Source organism: Pelodiscus sinensis, chromosome 1 (genome assembly GCF_049634645.1).
Source record: "Pelodiscus sinensis isolate JC-2024 chromosome 1, ASM4963464v1, whole genome shotgun sequence".
Taxonomy (NCBI): domain Eukaryota; kingdom Metazoa; phylum Chordata; order Testudines; family Trionychidae; genus Pelodiscus; species Pelodiscus sinensis.
Genome location: NC_134711.1, coordinates 318211603 through 318224527, shown reverse-complemented (window position 1 = coordinate 318224527; position 12925 = coordinate 318211603). Strand labels below are relative to the sequence as shown.

The 12925-nt window shown below is 40.9% G+C and overlaps 1 protein-coding gene across 1 annotated transcript in view; it reads left to right on the top strand.

The window, feature by feature from the left end:
- The window catches only part of ACER3 (alkaline ceramidase 3), a 78828-nt gene that overhangs the window by 23796 nt on the left and 42107 nt on the right, over positions 1–12925 (top strand). Inside the window, exon 3 of the mRNA XM_075919527.1 lies at positions 12628–12680. Coding sequence (XP_075775642.1) covers positions 12628–12680 — 53 coding nt within the window. The remainder of the gene's footprint in view (positions 1–12627; positions 12681–12925) is intronic.

Here is a 12925-nt window from a genome sequence, read left to right as displayed (position 1 = left end):
ATGAGGCTCAGAAGGACCTCAGTTGTACTCCAGAATCTTAGGGTTTGTGTGTGTATTTTAATCTGCAAGTCCTTTGCCATTGTGGCTGCAAAGAATTTGTGACATGAGTATAAGACAGCGGTGGGGAACCTGCGACCCGAGGGCAGTATGCAGCCCGTTACTGTTGCCCACGATTCCACTGGTTTCTGTCTGCTTAGGTTTTTTCCTACTAGTATGACTAAGTGACACAGACTCAAAGCAAGGGCACATGAAGTGAGGTGCGTGTGATTCACACAACATTGACTATGAGAGCAGTCAAGTATCAGAGGGGTAGCCGTGTTAGTCTGAATCTGCAAAAGCGACGAGGAGTCCTGTGGCACCTTATAGACTAAGTGAAGTGTAGGAGCATAAGCTTTCGTGAGCAAAGGCCCACTTCGTCAGATGCATGTAGTGGAAATTTCCAGAGGCAGGTATAAATATGCAGGCCAGGATCAGGCTGGAGATGATGAGGTGGATCCAATCAAGGAGGATGAGGCCCACTTCTAGCAGCTGATCTGGAGGTGTGAATTCAGAGAGAGCAGAAGCTGCTTTTATAGTTAGCGAGCCATTCACAGTCTTTGTTTAATCCAGAGTTGATTGTGTCAAACTTAAAGATGAACTGTAGCTCAGCAGTTTCTCTTTGAAGTCTGGTCCTGAAGTTTTTTTGCTGCAGGATGGCTACTTTTAGATCTGCAATTGTGTGTCCAGGAAGATTGAAGTGTTCCCGTACAGGTTTTTGTATGTTGCCATTCCTAATATCAGATTTGTGTCCATTGATTCTTTTACGTAGGGACTGTCCTGTTTGGCCGATGTATATAGCAGTGGGGCATTGTTGGCACATGATGGCATATATTACGTTTGGTAGATGTGCAGGAGAATGTACCAGTGACAGTAAGGCTGATCTGGTTAGGTCCTGTGATGGTGTTGCTGGTGTATATATGTGGGCAGAGTTGGCACCGAGGTTTGTTGCAAGGATTGGTTCCTGAGTTCAAGTTATTATGGTGCGGTGTGTAGTTGCTGGTGAGAATATGCTTCAGGTTGCCCACAGATAACCTGCCAAGATTGTGTTTTAAATCCTCTTCTATATTGTTGGCATTCTTAACCCAGTTTGTGAAATCACTCCAATTGTGTCAAAGATAAGTGTATGCCAGGGAAGAAAGGATTCTGCTTTCCAGCTACAGATTCATAAGAATTTATAACCACCCTACAAGAATTGCTTTTAACTGAAACCTAGAGGTGTGTATAGAATTAGTTATTAAAACCTTTCATTTGAGGTGCCACTCATCTATTCCTACCCAACAGCTAAAAAGAGTACATGGAGAAGCTGGAACTACTCCTGTCCCTAGATTCTGGAGGGAAATGTAAGAGCTACCACCCACTTTTCAGCTACCAAAAAAAATTCCAACAAATTTAAGCTTGAAAAATTATAAAATAAATGAAACTTTTACTCAGTTACTGCCCCCCAATTTAATTTCTTGGCTGTGGGTGAAGCCGTGTTTTAGTCCAACCCTATCATTTTTACATCCACTTCCTTCAGACTGACTATGATATAACTGTTTTATGCATGGATTAAATATCAATCCAGGGACACCTTTATATAAAAACACACCAGAGATTATTTTTTGTATAGTCCCCAGAATTCACTCCAGCAAAACTACTCTCTACACAATAGAAGCAGAGTCTAATAATGTATCATTTATCATATAAAGTTTCAGATTCTTCCTGAAATTGCTTACAAATACATCTCACCACAAACTTTTTTGTACTGTATCCATGCTGAGAATGGGAATTCATGTGACCTGTACATGTCCTTGGCTAGCCCATGTATAATGTCAAATTCTTTCCAGTTGTAGGTACTCCTTTGGAAGTCTTTTACAGAGCCATATGGGTAACAGCCATGCATAGCCTGAAATTTGTGGATGGCATTCCATTTATATCACCACTCAGACTTTGAAATAAATAATGTATCAACTGGCAAGCAACCATATACTGTGCAATCTAATATTTGTGATTGCTAGTACCAAGAAACCTGTAGTAATGCTTTCAGAAATAAAGGACTATGTTGCTGTATATATAATAATATTGCTTAGTGTGATCCTACATTTCCAACCTTTTTTGGTACTATTTTAATCTCTTATGTATTTCGAAGAGTTGTTTGGGCAAAATAATATTATACTTTGCAATTATTTACAAATACCAAATTTTGCATAAACAATCCTGCCACTTAACTTAACTGAATGCACTACTTTTTACTCCAGAATATGCTGGGTGAAGTGTTTAAATAATTATTTTTGTTTTTATCAGAAAAATGTCATGACTATTATTAGAGTTCATACAAATACTTGCTGACAAAATTAAAATCGAGTCACCTATTCAACTGTCATTGTAGTGCAAAAAAATTTGCAATTGTTACAAATCTCAAAATAATTCAAATTAGTTATGGAAAGAGTAATGGAAGCTTTGAGTTTGACTGAATTTTACAATGTATGGTAATTATTCAATAAAATGAATGTTTGAAGTTAAAATCCTACAAATTTAAACTGTTCTTTTACTCCCCTTTTGAAAGCACATTAATAAAAAATTCCGTTACGTATGTAACCCCCTTTTTCCTCCCCGGGTTACTGGGGAGCAGGTCACACTCACAGGTGTGCCTGGGATCCTGATGTTTTAACCTAAAAGAGATCCTGAGCACCCCAGTGGTGATGATGTTCAGTTGGGGTCCACTCCCTTGCTGCAGTCCCTTGCTTGTAATGAATGTAAAATGGCGGTGCCTCCACCTGGCTGGCCTTGTACACACTCACTGGTGTGCCTTGAGAGCCTCCAGGAACATACTCATTCCAACATAAATCTGGATCTAATTCCGGAACAACTACAAATCATATACATCTAATAGAACACTTTAAAATAAACTATCTTTACTTAACTTAAATAAACAGGGATTAACAGATTTAGCAATGAATAGCATTAACAAAACACATAACAAAAAATAATTGAAGCTTATACACCTAACATTTGTACTACCAGTGACCCCACCCCAGAGTGTGCATACCCCTGGACTCTCAGTCCCAGACGCTTGCGTTGGCGCGCTGATGTTGCAGCTGTAGTGAAGATTTGGTCCAGGCTAGACAGCAGTTCTGTCCCAGGCAGCACTTTTTCAACAAGGCCCAGAAACTTACTGCCTCATGCTGTGCCTATCGGAAGCAGCCTGCTAAATCCCAGTTCCAACAGGCATCTAGTCCCGGTCTGTAGCTGCACTCCAACAGCCCCTGGACTAGATCAATGTCCTTGGCAGCAGCCTGGCTCCCCCTTCAGTTCCAAACTCCAAGGCAGAGTCCCAGACTGCTAGCCCTCTTTTCTTCAAGCACATGGAGAGAGCAGTCCTCTCTCTCACAAGAGTCCTTCCTTCCTGTTTTTCCCAAGGGCTTATGGGAATTTTAGTCTGGATTGTAGCACGCAGGGTCTTTTCAGAATAAAACAGAGGCCCCTTTAGTAAGGGGACTACACGTATATTTTATTTCTTGAGCTTTCCAATGAGTGTAATCTATGCAAAATGACTTTGCCTGGTCAGCAACAGGCCTCACCTTCTAGTTGCATCTATTTTAAGCTACATTCCATTGTCCTAAGGCAGGATGCGTATTCTATGGCTGTCACGCTGGTTATAGATATATGTCCCTCTGTAACTTGAAGTGGTGAGGATCAACATAAATGTGTTGAGGAATGACACAGTCCATTTAGATTCAAAAAATTGTTGCTTGAGCTGATTGCCAACATTTCTGAATGAAGATGTTCCAGATCACTAAATTCTGTATGCTTTACTGACCTGAGGAAACTTTTGTAACAATATAACGGACTTCTGTTTCCTGGGTCAGAGCCTAATTGTCTCTACCTCCCAGTATGTAGATGGTCACATGAGAAGCTTATCTTTTTTTTTTTTTTTTTTTTTTGTAAATGTTTATCATTCCTCCCTTATGTTTTTTCCCATTCAAAAACACTCTGCTTATGAATGTCTAATTGTGGTTTGTTTTTTTTGTGAAGAGAATACTTCTCTAGAAGTGCCTAGGGATGTTAAATTTCAGTTAATCAGTTAATTGAGTAGTGGATGGAATTTCCATCCACTACTCAATTAGTTCATGGGGGGGGGCACTCACTATCACACTGTCCCTTGCCTTTGAAATGCCCGTGGCTTTGTACCTTTCAAAGGGAGAGGCGCAGCAGTCAGGACTCCATGTGAGCAGGGACTGCTTCAGTCCCTGTTTGTGCTGTTTCCCCCACTGTGCCCCCCCCCAGACAGTGCTGGGGTAAGCAGCTTTTAAGCTGGCTCCTCCCATCAATGTCACCTGCTCTCCCCCCCCCCCCCCCCCCCCCCCGGTGCCTATGATATAGAGGGGGGAAGTGATTAGTCGAGCAGTGACTCAACTGCCTAATAAGCCTAGGTAGTCGACCAGTCTCTTACAACCCTAGAAGTTCTTAGATCCTGTAAGTCTTTCTGTAATGCAAGCCAGGAAGGGGGAATGTAGGGGTGTGGCCTCTATTCTCACTTGGGGCACATGTGGACACAAGTAAAGCACTAAACTACTTTAACTACCCTACCTTAGTGTAATTACTCTTCTTTACATTTTGAAGAACCTTTCTGTTTTATCTGTTTTCATTTTTTGATTAAAATATTTGAAACAAAATTAAAATATTTATTTTTGTTTAGAAGAATTTCAGTTTGTGTGGTAACAGGAAAATCTTTAAGGAAAAAGTGAGTAAACTTAACAGATTTTGTTCCCCCTTACCATCACTTTTATCTTCCTATTTTACCGTTCTTTCTGGGGAAGTTGGAAAAGTTAAAACTTATAATTTATTCCCCCCCCCTTCAGAGAAAAAAATTAAAGTTTTGAATTTGAAAATAGAATTTTAATTTTGTAGTCTGTCCAAAGTATATAATTTTTAACATAAATTAGCTTCTACTGTGTCTGTCAAGTATTCACACATACTATTAACTCAAAAATTATTACAATTAAAAAAATTAATAAATCACACTGTTAATAAAAATACCAATTGAAATGTATTAAATATTTTGGATTTTTCTACCTTTTCAGATAAATTGATCTGTTACAACACAGAATACAAAGTGTACGGTGCTTATTATATTATTTTGATTACAAATCTTTGCATTGTAAAAATGATAAAAGCAAGATTATTTTTCCAATAATCTCATACAAGTACTGTAGTGCATTCTATTTGTTGTGAAAGTGTAACTTACAAATGAGGATTTGTTTTTGTTATGTAGCTACACTCTTAAGACCATGTAAAACTTTAGAGCTTACAAGTCTACTCAGACCTAGTATTTTTTTCAGCCAATTGCTCAGATAAACAAGTTTGCTTATATTTATGGGAGATAGTGCTGCCTGCTTCTTATTTACGTTACCTGAAAGTGAGAAAATGCTTTCACATGGCACTTTTCTAGATGGCATTGCAAGGTATTTGTGTTAGATGTGTCAAATGTGCATATACCCCTTCGTGCTTCGGCCACCATTCCAGGGGCCATGCTTCCATATTGATGATGCTTGATTTAAAAAAAAAAAAGTATGAATGAATTTGTGATTAAACTGCTTGGGGGAGAATTGTATGTCTTCTCTTCTGTTTTACACACAATATGCTATATATTTCATGTTATAGCCATCTTGAATGATGACCTAGTTAATTTTCGTTTTAAAAATACTTTCACTGCAATTGAAACCTTGTATGCCATGTTTCTGCCCATGGTGAAATGTATAGTTGTGATAAACTGAGAAGGATTTTGTGTAAGAAACACACAACACCTCTAGACAATGTCACTTCTGCATCTGACAGACTTTACAAACCAGTACGTGTTAGAGAAAGTGACCTTTTTACCAATTACTGAAATGCGACTGTGTCTTTGAAGTGAAGTGCAACACTATAGAGCAGTTATGGCAAAATGAAAAATACCTGAACTTGAAACTAAAGGAGAGTTTTTTGTAGAATGTGTGCATATACTCAAACATTATGCTATCTACTGTTGTATTCCTGCTACCCCCCAAAAAGGGAGATTTTTTTTTTTTAAATGGCAAGGAACATGTCTCATCACATTTGAAAGTACTAGTAGAGACAGCCAATCCCCTGGCAAAGCCAACTCTTATCTAAATAGAACAGTGGTCTCTAACCTTCTTAAGCACAAGATCACTTTTTGAATTTAAGTGGAATCCAGGATTTACCTCAGACCCAAATACCCTTGCCCTGCTCCTTTGTGCCCCTTCTCTGAGGCCCTACCCCTGCTTCCTCCATCCTCCCTCCCTTTCACCAGGTAGGAGCAGAGGGTTGGGGGACAGGCTCTGGTCTTCAACTAAGGGATCTGGAGTGTGAGGGGGGGGGCTCTGAGCTGAACCTGGGGCAGAGAGTTGGGTTGCAGGAGGGGGTTCAGGGTACAGGCTCTGTAGGGGAGTCTGGGTCCAGGGGGCTCTGGGCTAGGGCAGGGATTTGGGGTACAGAAAGAGGGTTCATGACTGGGGTAGGGATGTAGGATTTTGGGTCCAGCTGGACACTGCTTACCTCAGGTTTGTCGGGGGCAGGTGAGCAAAGCCCACAGGTAAGTGCTGAATGTGCGGTACTGGGAGATGGGTTGGAAATGGGGGGGACTACGGCCTATAATGGCAAGGAGAAAGGAGGGTCAGGGCACAACAGGGAGGCAAGATCAAATCAGTATCTTAGATGCCTATATACAAATGCGAGAAGTATGGGTAATAAGCAGGAAGAACTGGAATTGCTAACCAATAAATACAACTATGATATCATTGGTATTACAGAAACCTGGTGGGATGGGACGCATGATTGGAATGTTGGTATGGAAGGGTATGGCTTGCTCAGGAAGGACAGACAGGGAAAAAAGGGAGGAGGGGTTGCCTTGTATATTAAAAATGTACACACTTGGACTGAAGTGGAGATGAACGTAGGAGATAGCTGTGTAGAGAGTCTCTGGGTTAAGCTAAAAGGGGTAAAAAACGAGGGTGATATCATGCTAGGAGTCTACTACAGGCCACCTAGCCAGGTGGAAGAGGTGGATGAGGCCTTTTTTAAACAATTAACAAAACTATCCAAAGCCCAAGATTTGGTGGTGATGGGGGACTTCAACTATCCAGACATATGTTGGGAAACTAACACAGCGAGGCACAGGCTATCCAATAAGTTTCTGGACTGCATTGGAGACAACTTTCTGTTTCAGAAGGTTGAAAAAGCTACCAGAGGAGAAGCTGTTCTGGATTTGGTTTTAACAAATAGGGAGGAACTAGTTGAGAACTTGAAAGTGGAAGACAGTATAGGGGACAGTGATCACGAAATAATAGAGTTCATGATCTTAAGGAAAGGTAGAAGGGAGACCAGCACAATTGAGGTAATGGATTTCAGGAAGGCAGATTTTGATAAGCTCAGAGAACTTGTAGGTAAGGTCCCATGGGAAGCAAGACTGAAGGGAAAAACAACTGAGGAGAGTTGGAAGTATTTCAAAGGGACGTTGTTAAGGGCCCAAAAGCAAACAATTCCGCTGTGTAGGAAAGATAGAAAATATGGCAAAAGACCAGCTTGGCTTAACAAGGAGATCTTGCACAATCTCAAAATAAAAAAGGAGTCTCATAAAAAATGGAAACTAGGACAAATAACAAAGGATGAATATAGGCAAGCAACACGGGAATGCAGGGGCAAGATTAGAAAGGCAAAGGCACAAAATGAGATCAAATTAGCTACAGGCATAAAGGGAAACAAGAAGACCTTTTATAAATACATTAAAAGCAAGAGGAAGACCAAGGACAGGGTAGGCCCACTGCTTAGTGAGGAGGGAGAAGCAGTAACAGGAAACTTGGAAATGGCAGAGATGCTCAATGACTTCTTTGTTTCGGTCTTCACCGAGAAGTCTGGAGGTGTGCCTAACGTAGTGAATACAAGCAGAGAGAGGGTAAGTTTAGAAGATAGGATACACAAAGAACAAGTTAAAAATCACTTAGGAAAGTTAGATGTCAGCAAGTCACCAGGTCCTGATGAAATGCATCCCAGGATACTCAAGGAGCTGATAGAGGAGGTATCTGAGCCTTTAGCTATGATCTTTGAAAAATCATGGCAGACAGGGGAGATTCCAGAAGACTGGAAAAGGGCAAATATTGTGCCCATCTATAAAAAGGGGAATAAGAACAACCCAGGAAACTATAGACCGGTCAGTTTAACGTCTGTCCCAGGGAAGATAATGGAGCAGGTAATTAAGGAAATCGTATGCAAACACTTGGAAGGTAATAAAGTGATAGGGAATAGCCAGCATGGGTTTGTGAAGAACAAGTCATGCCAAACTAATCTGATAGCTTTCTTTGATAAGATAACGAGCCTTGTGGATAAGGGAGAAGCGGTGGATGTCATATACCTAGACTTTAGTAAGGCATTTGATACGGTCTCGCATGATATTCTTATTGATAAACTAGGCAAATATAACTTAGATAGGGCCACGATAAGGTGGGTGCATAATTGGCTGGATAACCGTAGTCAGAGAGTGGTTGTTAACGGTTCTAAATCCTGCTGGAAAGGGATAACAAGTGGAGTTCCTCAAGGGTCTGTTTTGGGACCCATACTGTTCAATATCTTCATCAATGATGTAGATATTGGGATAGAGAGTACGCTTATTAAGTTTGCAGATGATACCAAACTGGGTGGGGTTGCGACTTCTTTGGAGGATAGGGACATAATTCAGAATGACCTTAGCAAGTTAGAGAAATGGTCGGAGGTAAACAGGATGAGGTTTAATAAAGAGAAATGCAAAGTGCTCCACTTAGGAAGGAACAATCCGTTCCATACATACAAGATGGGAAGCGACTGTCTAGGAAGGAGCATGGCGGAAAGGGATCTAGGGGTCATAGTGGACCACAAGTTGAATATGAGTCAACAGTGTGATGCTGTTGCAAAAAAAGCAAATATGATTCTAGGTTGTATCAACAGGTGTGTTGTAAGCAAAACTCGTGAAGTCATTCTGCCGCTCTACTCTGCACTAGTTAGGCCTCAGCTGGAGTACTGTGTCCAGTTCTGGGCGCCACATTTCAAGAAAGATGTGGAGAAATTGGAAAGGGTACAGAGAAGAGCGACAAGAATGATTAAAGGTTTAGAGAACATGACCTATGAAGCCAGGCTTCATGAACTGGGCTTGTTTAGTTTGGAAAAAAGAAGATTAAGGGGGGACATGATAGCGGCTTTCAAATATCTAAAAGGGTGTCACAAGGAGGAAGGAGAAAATTTGTTCCTCTTGGTTTCTGAGGACAGGACAAGGAGTAATGGGCTTAAAGTGCAGCAGGGGAGGTTTAGATTGGACATTAGGAAAAAATTCCTAACTGTCAGGGTGGTCAAATATTGGAATAAATTGCCAAGGGAGGTGGTGGAATCTCCCTCTCTGGAGATATTTAAGAACAGGTTAGATAGACATCTGTCAGGGATGGTGTAGACGGAGCTTGATCCTGCCTTGAGGGCGGGGGGCTGGACTCGATGACCTCTCGAGGTCCCTTCCAGTCCTATGATTCTATGATTCTATGAGGTGGCTCCTGGGTGGTGGTACAGTGGGGCTAAGGCAGGCTCACCCCTTTCCTGGCCCTGCACCGCTCAAAAGCAGCCAGCAAACTCCCTCCATCCCAAGCCCTGTGCTCCCCTTCTTCCGTTCTGTGGAGATAGAATACAGGGTGGTAGTGGGGCACCCTGATATCAGTGCCCCCTCTCTCCCTTCCCTGCTCTGCACAGCAAGCAGGAGGCTCCAGGAATGGAGGGTGGGGGGCAGCTCCAAGACCAAGGGCAGGAGATGCACAGCAGTGGGGAAAGGGCAGCTGAAGTTGGGTCCTTAATAGCTTTTTGGCTAAACCAGTCAGGGACACCTGTCACAGGCTCCAATATCTACCAGTAGATCCTGATTTACTGTTTGGTCACCACTGAAATAGAACAACTTGCAAGGCTGTAACTACACTAGCAACATTTTCTGTATAGGAGTACTAGTGTACTGTACTGGGAAAGAGCTCTATGTGGACACAATTTATACAAGCAAAGCTACACCTTTACTCGTATCTGATTCCCCTCTCCCTGCATAATAACTATATCCATAAAAGCATGGCTTTCATAGAACACTAGAACTGGAAGGGACCTCGAGGGGTCATCAAGTCCAGTCCCCTGCCTTCACGCAGGACCAAGAACTGTCTAGATCATCCCTGACAGGTGTCTGTGTAACCTGCTCTTCTATATCTCCTATCCCCAGAGGCCAAGAAGAACAATTTTTCTCCCTCCTTTATAACACCTCTTTAGATACTTGAAAACCACTATCATGTCCTCTCTCAATCTTCTCTTTTCTAAACTAAACAAGCCCAGTTCTTTCAGTCTTCCCTCATAGCTCCTGTTTTCTAGACCTTTAATAATTTTTGTTGTTCTTCTCTGAACCGTCTCCATTTTCTCCACATCTTTCTCGAAATGTGGTGCAAAGAACTGGACACAATACTCTAATTTAGGCCTAATCAGCATAGAATAGTGCAGAAGAATGACTTTCGTGTCTTGTTCACAACACTCCTATTAATGCATCCTAAAATCATGTTTGCTTTTTTGCAAGTATGACACTGTTTACTCATGTTTAACTTGTCGTCCCCTGTGACCCCGAGATCCCTTTCAGCAATACTTCTTTCTAGACAGTCATTCCCAATCTGTTTGAGTGTGTCTAGACTACAGGGTTGGGTTTTTTTTAAGTGGCCTTTTTTTTTTAACTTCCCCTGCATCTAGGCTGTTGCCGCGTCTTTCGAAAGTAAATCGAAAGAACGCGGCAGTTTTTTTCGACCTCAGAAAACCTCATTTTATGAGGAAGAACGTCTTTTTTCTGAAATGCTCTTTCAAAAAAAGGCGCTATGTAATGCAAACTGTGCTTTTTCGAAAGAGCATCCAAATTGCCTAGGTGCTCTCTTTTGAAAAAGCGGCTTGCTTTTTTGAAGGTACTGGTTGTAGTCTACACGCTTTTTTTCAAAAGAGGCTTTTTCAGAAGTATCTTTTGAAAAAGCCTCTTTTGAAAGAGGCTTGCAGTCTAGACGTTGCCTATATGAAACTGATTGATTGTTCCTTCCTAAGTGGAGTACTTTGCATTTGTCCTTATTAAACTTCATCCTATTTACCTCAGACCATTTCTCTAGTTTGTCCAGATCGTTTTGATTTTTTTTTACCTTATCTTCCAAAGGAGTTGCAGGCTCCCCCCCAAAGCTTGGTATCATCTCCAAATTTAATAATAATTCTCTCTCTGTCATCAACTAAATTGTTGATGAAGATATTGAACAGAACCGGTCCCAAAACAGACCCCTGCAGAACCCCATTCGTTATGCCCTTCCAGCAGGAACCCTGAGAAGAATTATCCAGCCAGTTATGCATCCACCATCTAGGTTGTATTTCCCTAGTTTAATGATAAGATCATGTGAGACCGTGTGAAATGCCTTACTAAAGTCTAGGTATACCACATCCACCGCTTCTCCCTTATCCACAAGACTTGTTATCCTATCAAAGAGAGCTATCAGATTAGTTTGACATGATTTGTTCTTTACAAATCCATGCTGGCTGTTACCTATCACCTTCTATCTTCCAGATGTTTGCAGATGAATTCCTTAAATACTTGCTTCATTATCTTCCCTGGCTTTGCCAGTATAAATGAGGGAAATCCTACAATAGAGTGCTGTGATGACGAGAAAGTGTTCTGCTGTCTGTATCTCCATGAGAGATGGAAGCTAGGTTGGTGGGAGAACAGCTTAAGTGGTAGCATAGACCAGCCCTAACTCTGTAGCAGGGGCTTATACCCGCATAGCTGTGATGGTCAGGGACCAGACCCCTGACTGATTTCTATGTTGGCTGAAGTCTGTAGTCTTGACATAGTTTAAGAATCTGTCTCCATTGTGCCTAAGAAAAACAGAGTATATAATATCCAAGCAAGGTAGTGTCTTTAAACTAACTCCAGAAGTAATTGCAGAGATGAAAGGACAAATGCGTCAAATAAAAATACAGCCAGGTGTGTATATAAAGAACTTCAGAGAAGTCAGAAATGGAAAAGATCGGTCTTTTCTGATTAGTTCCATTAGTTTTACATAAACTGCAATCCACAGCTGCAGCTGATTCTGATTTTGAAATCTGAACTCAAATCTGGTTCCCATGGCCTGAAATAATAATCTATACATTTTTTTAAAACCTTTCCGTTAACATCAACAAAATACCATAGATTTGTTGTTTTTATTTAGCCAGACAACAATATTGTGTAACTATTTATCTTAATCTTTCTGAACAGTTCTAATAATACATTTAATATGTGGCGATATAATACTCCAATGATCTTAATGATCGGTGCTCGCCTACCATTTTATGGAAAAGAGTGCTGAGGGGCAATCTCTTACAAAAAGTTCAGTGGGCTCTTCAATGATCAAAGTGTCAATTAAAAGGCATTAAAAAATTGAATAGGTGACTGAAAATGTCTTTGCAATGTTAAAAGATCTGTTGTCAGGGTAGCTAATTTGTTAAGATAATGTATTTTGTAACATGTTTTTAACAAAAGTTTGTGCTAATTTTGTTTTGATTTGATTTCAGCTGTTGGATTGGGATCTTGGTGCTTCCACATGACCCTGAAGTATGAAATGCAGGTTAGTACTAATAGCAGATGTAAATAACCTCATATGGGTATCTCACTATTGTCCCCTAGCATGCATTTGTTGGGGGGTTTAAATTGAGTAAACAAATGCTTTTGGTGATTTCCTTTTCCCTGATAGGAATAAAAAAAAAGTGGTGGTTTAAGTACCTTTTAAGCCTGGCAGAGATGTCAAAAGAATTTTCACTCTAAAGGCAAACAAAGCATGTCATGTTAGGAATTTGTTCTTAGCTAATCTAT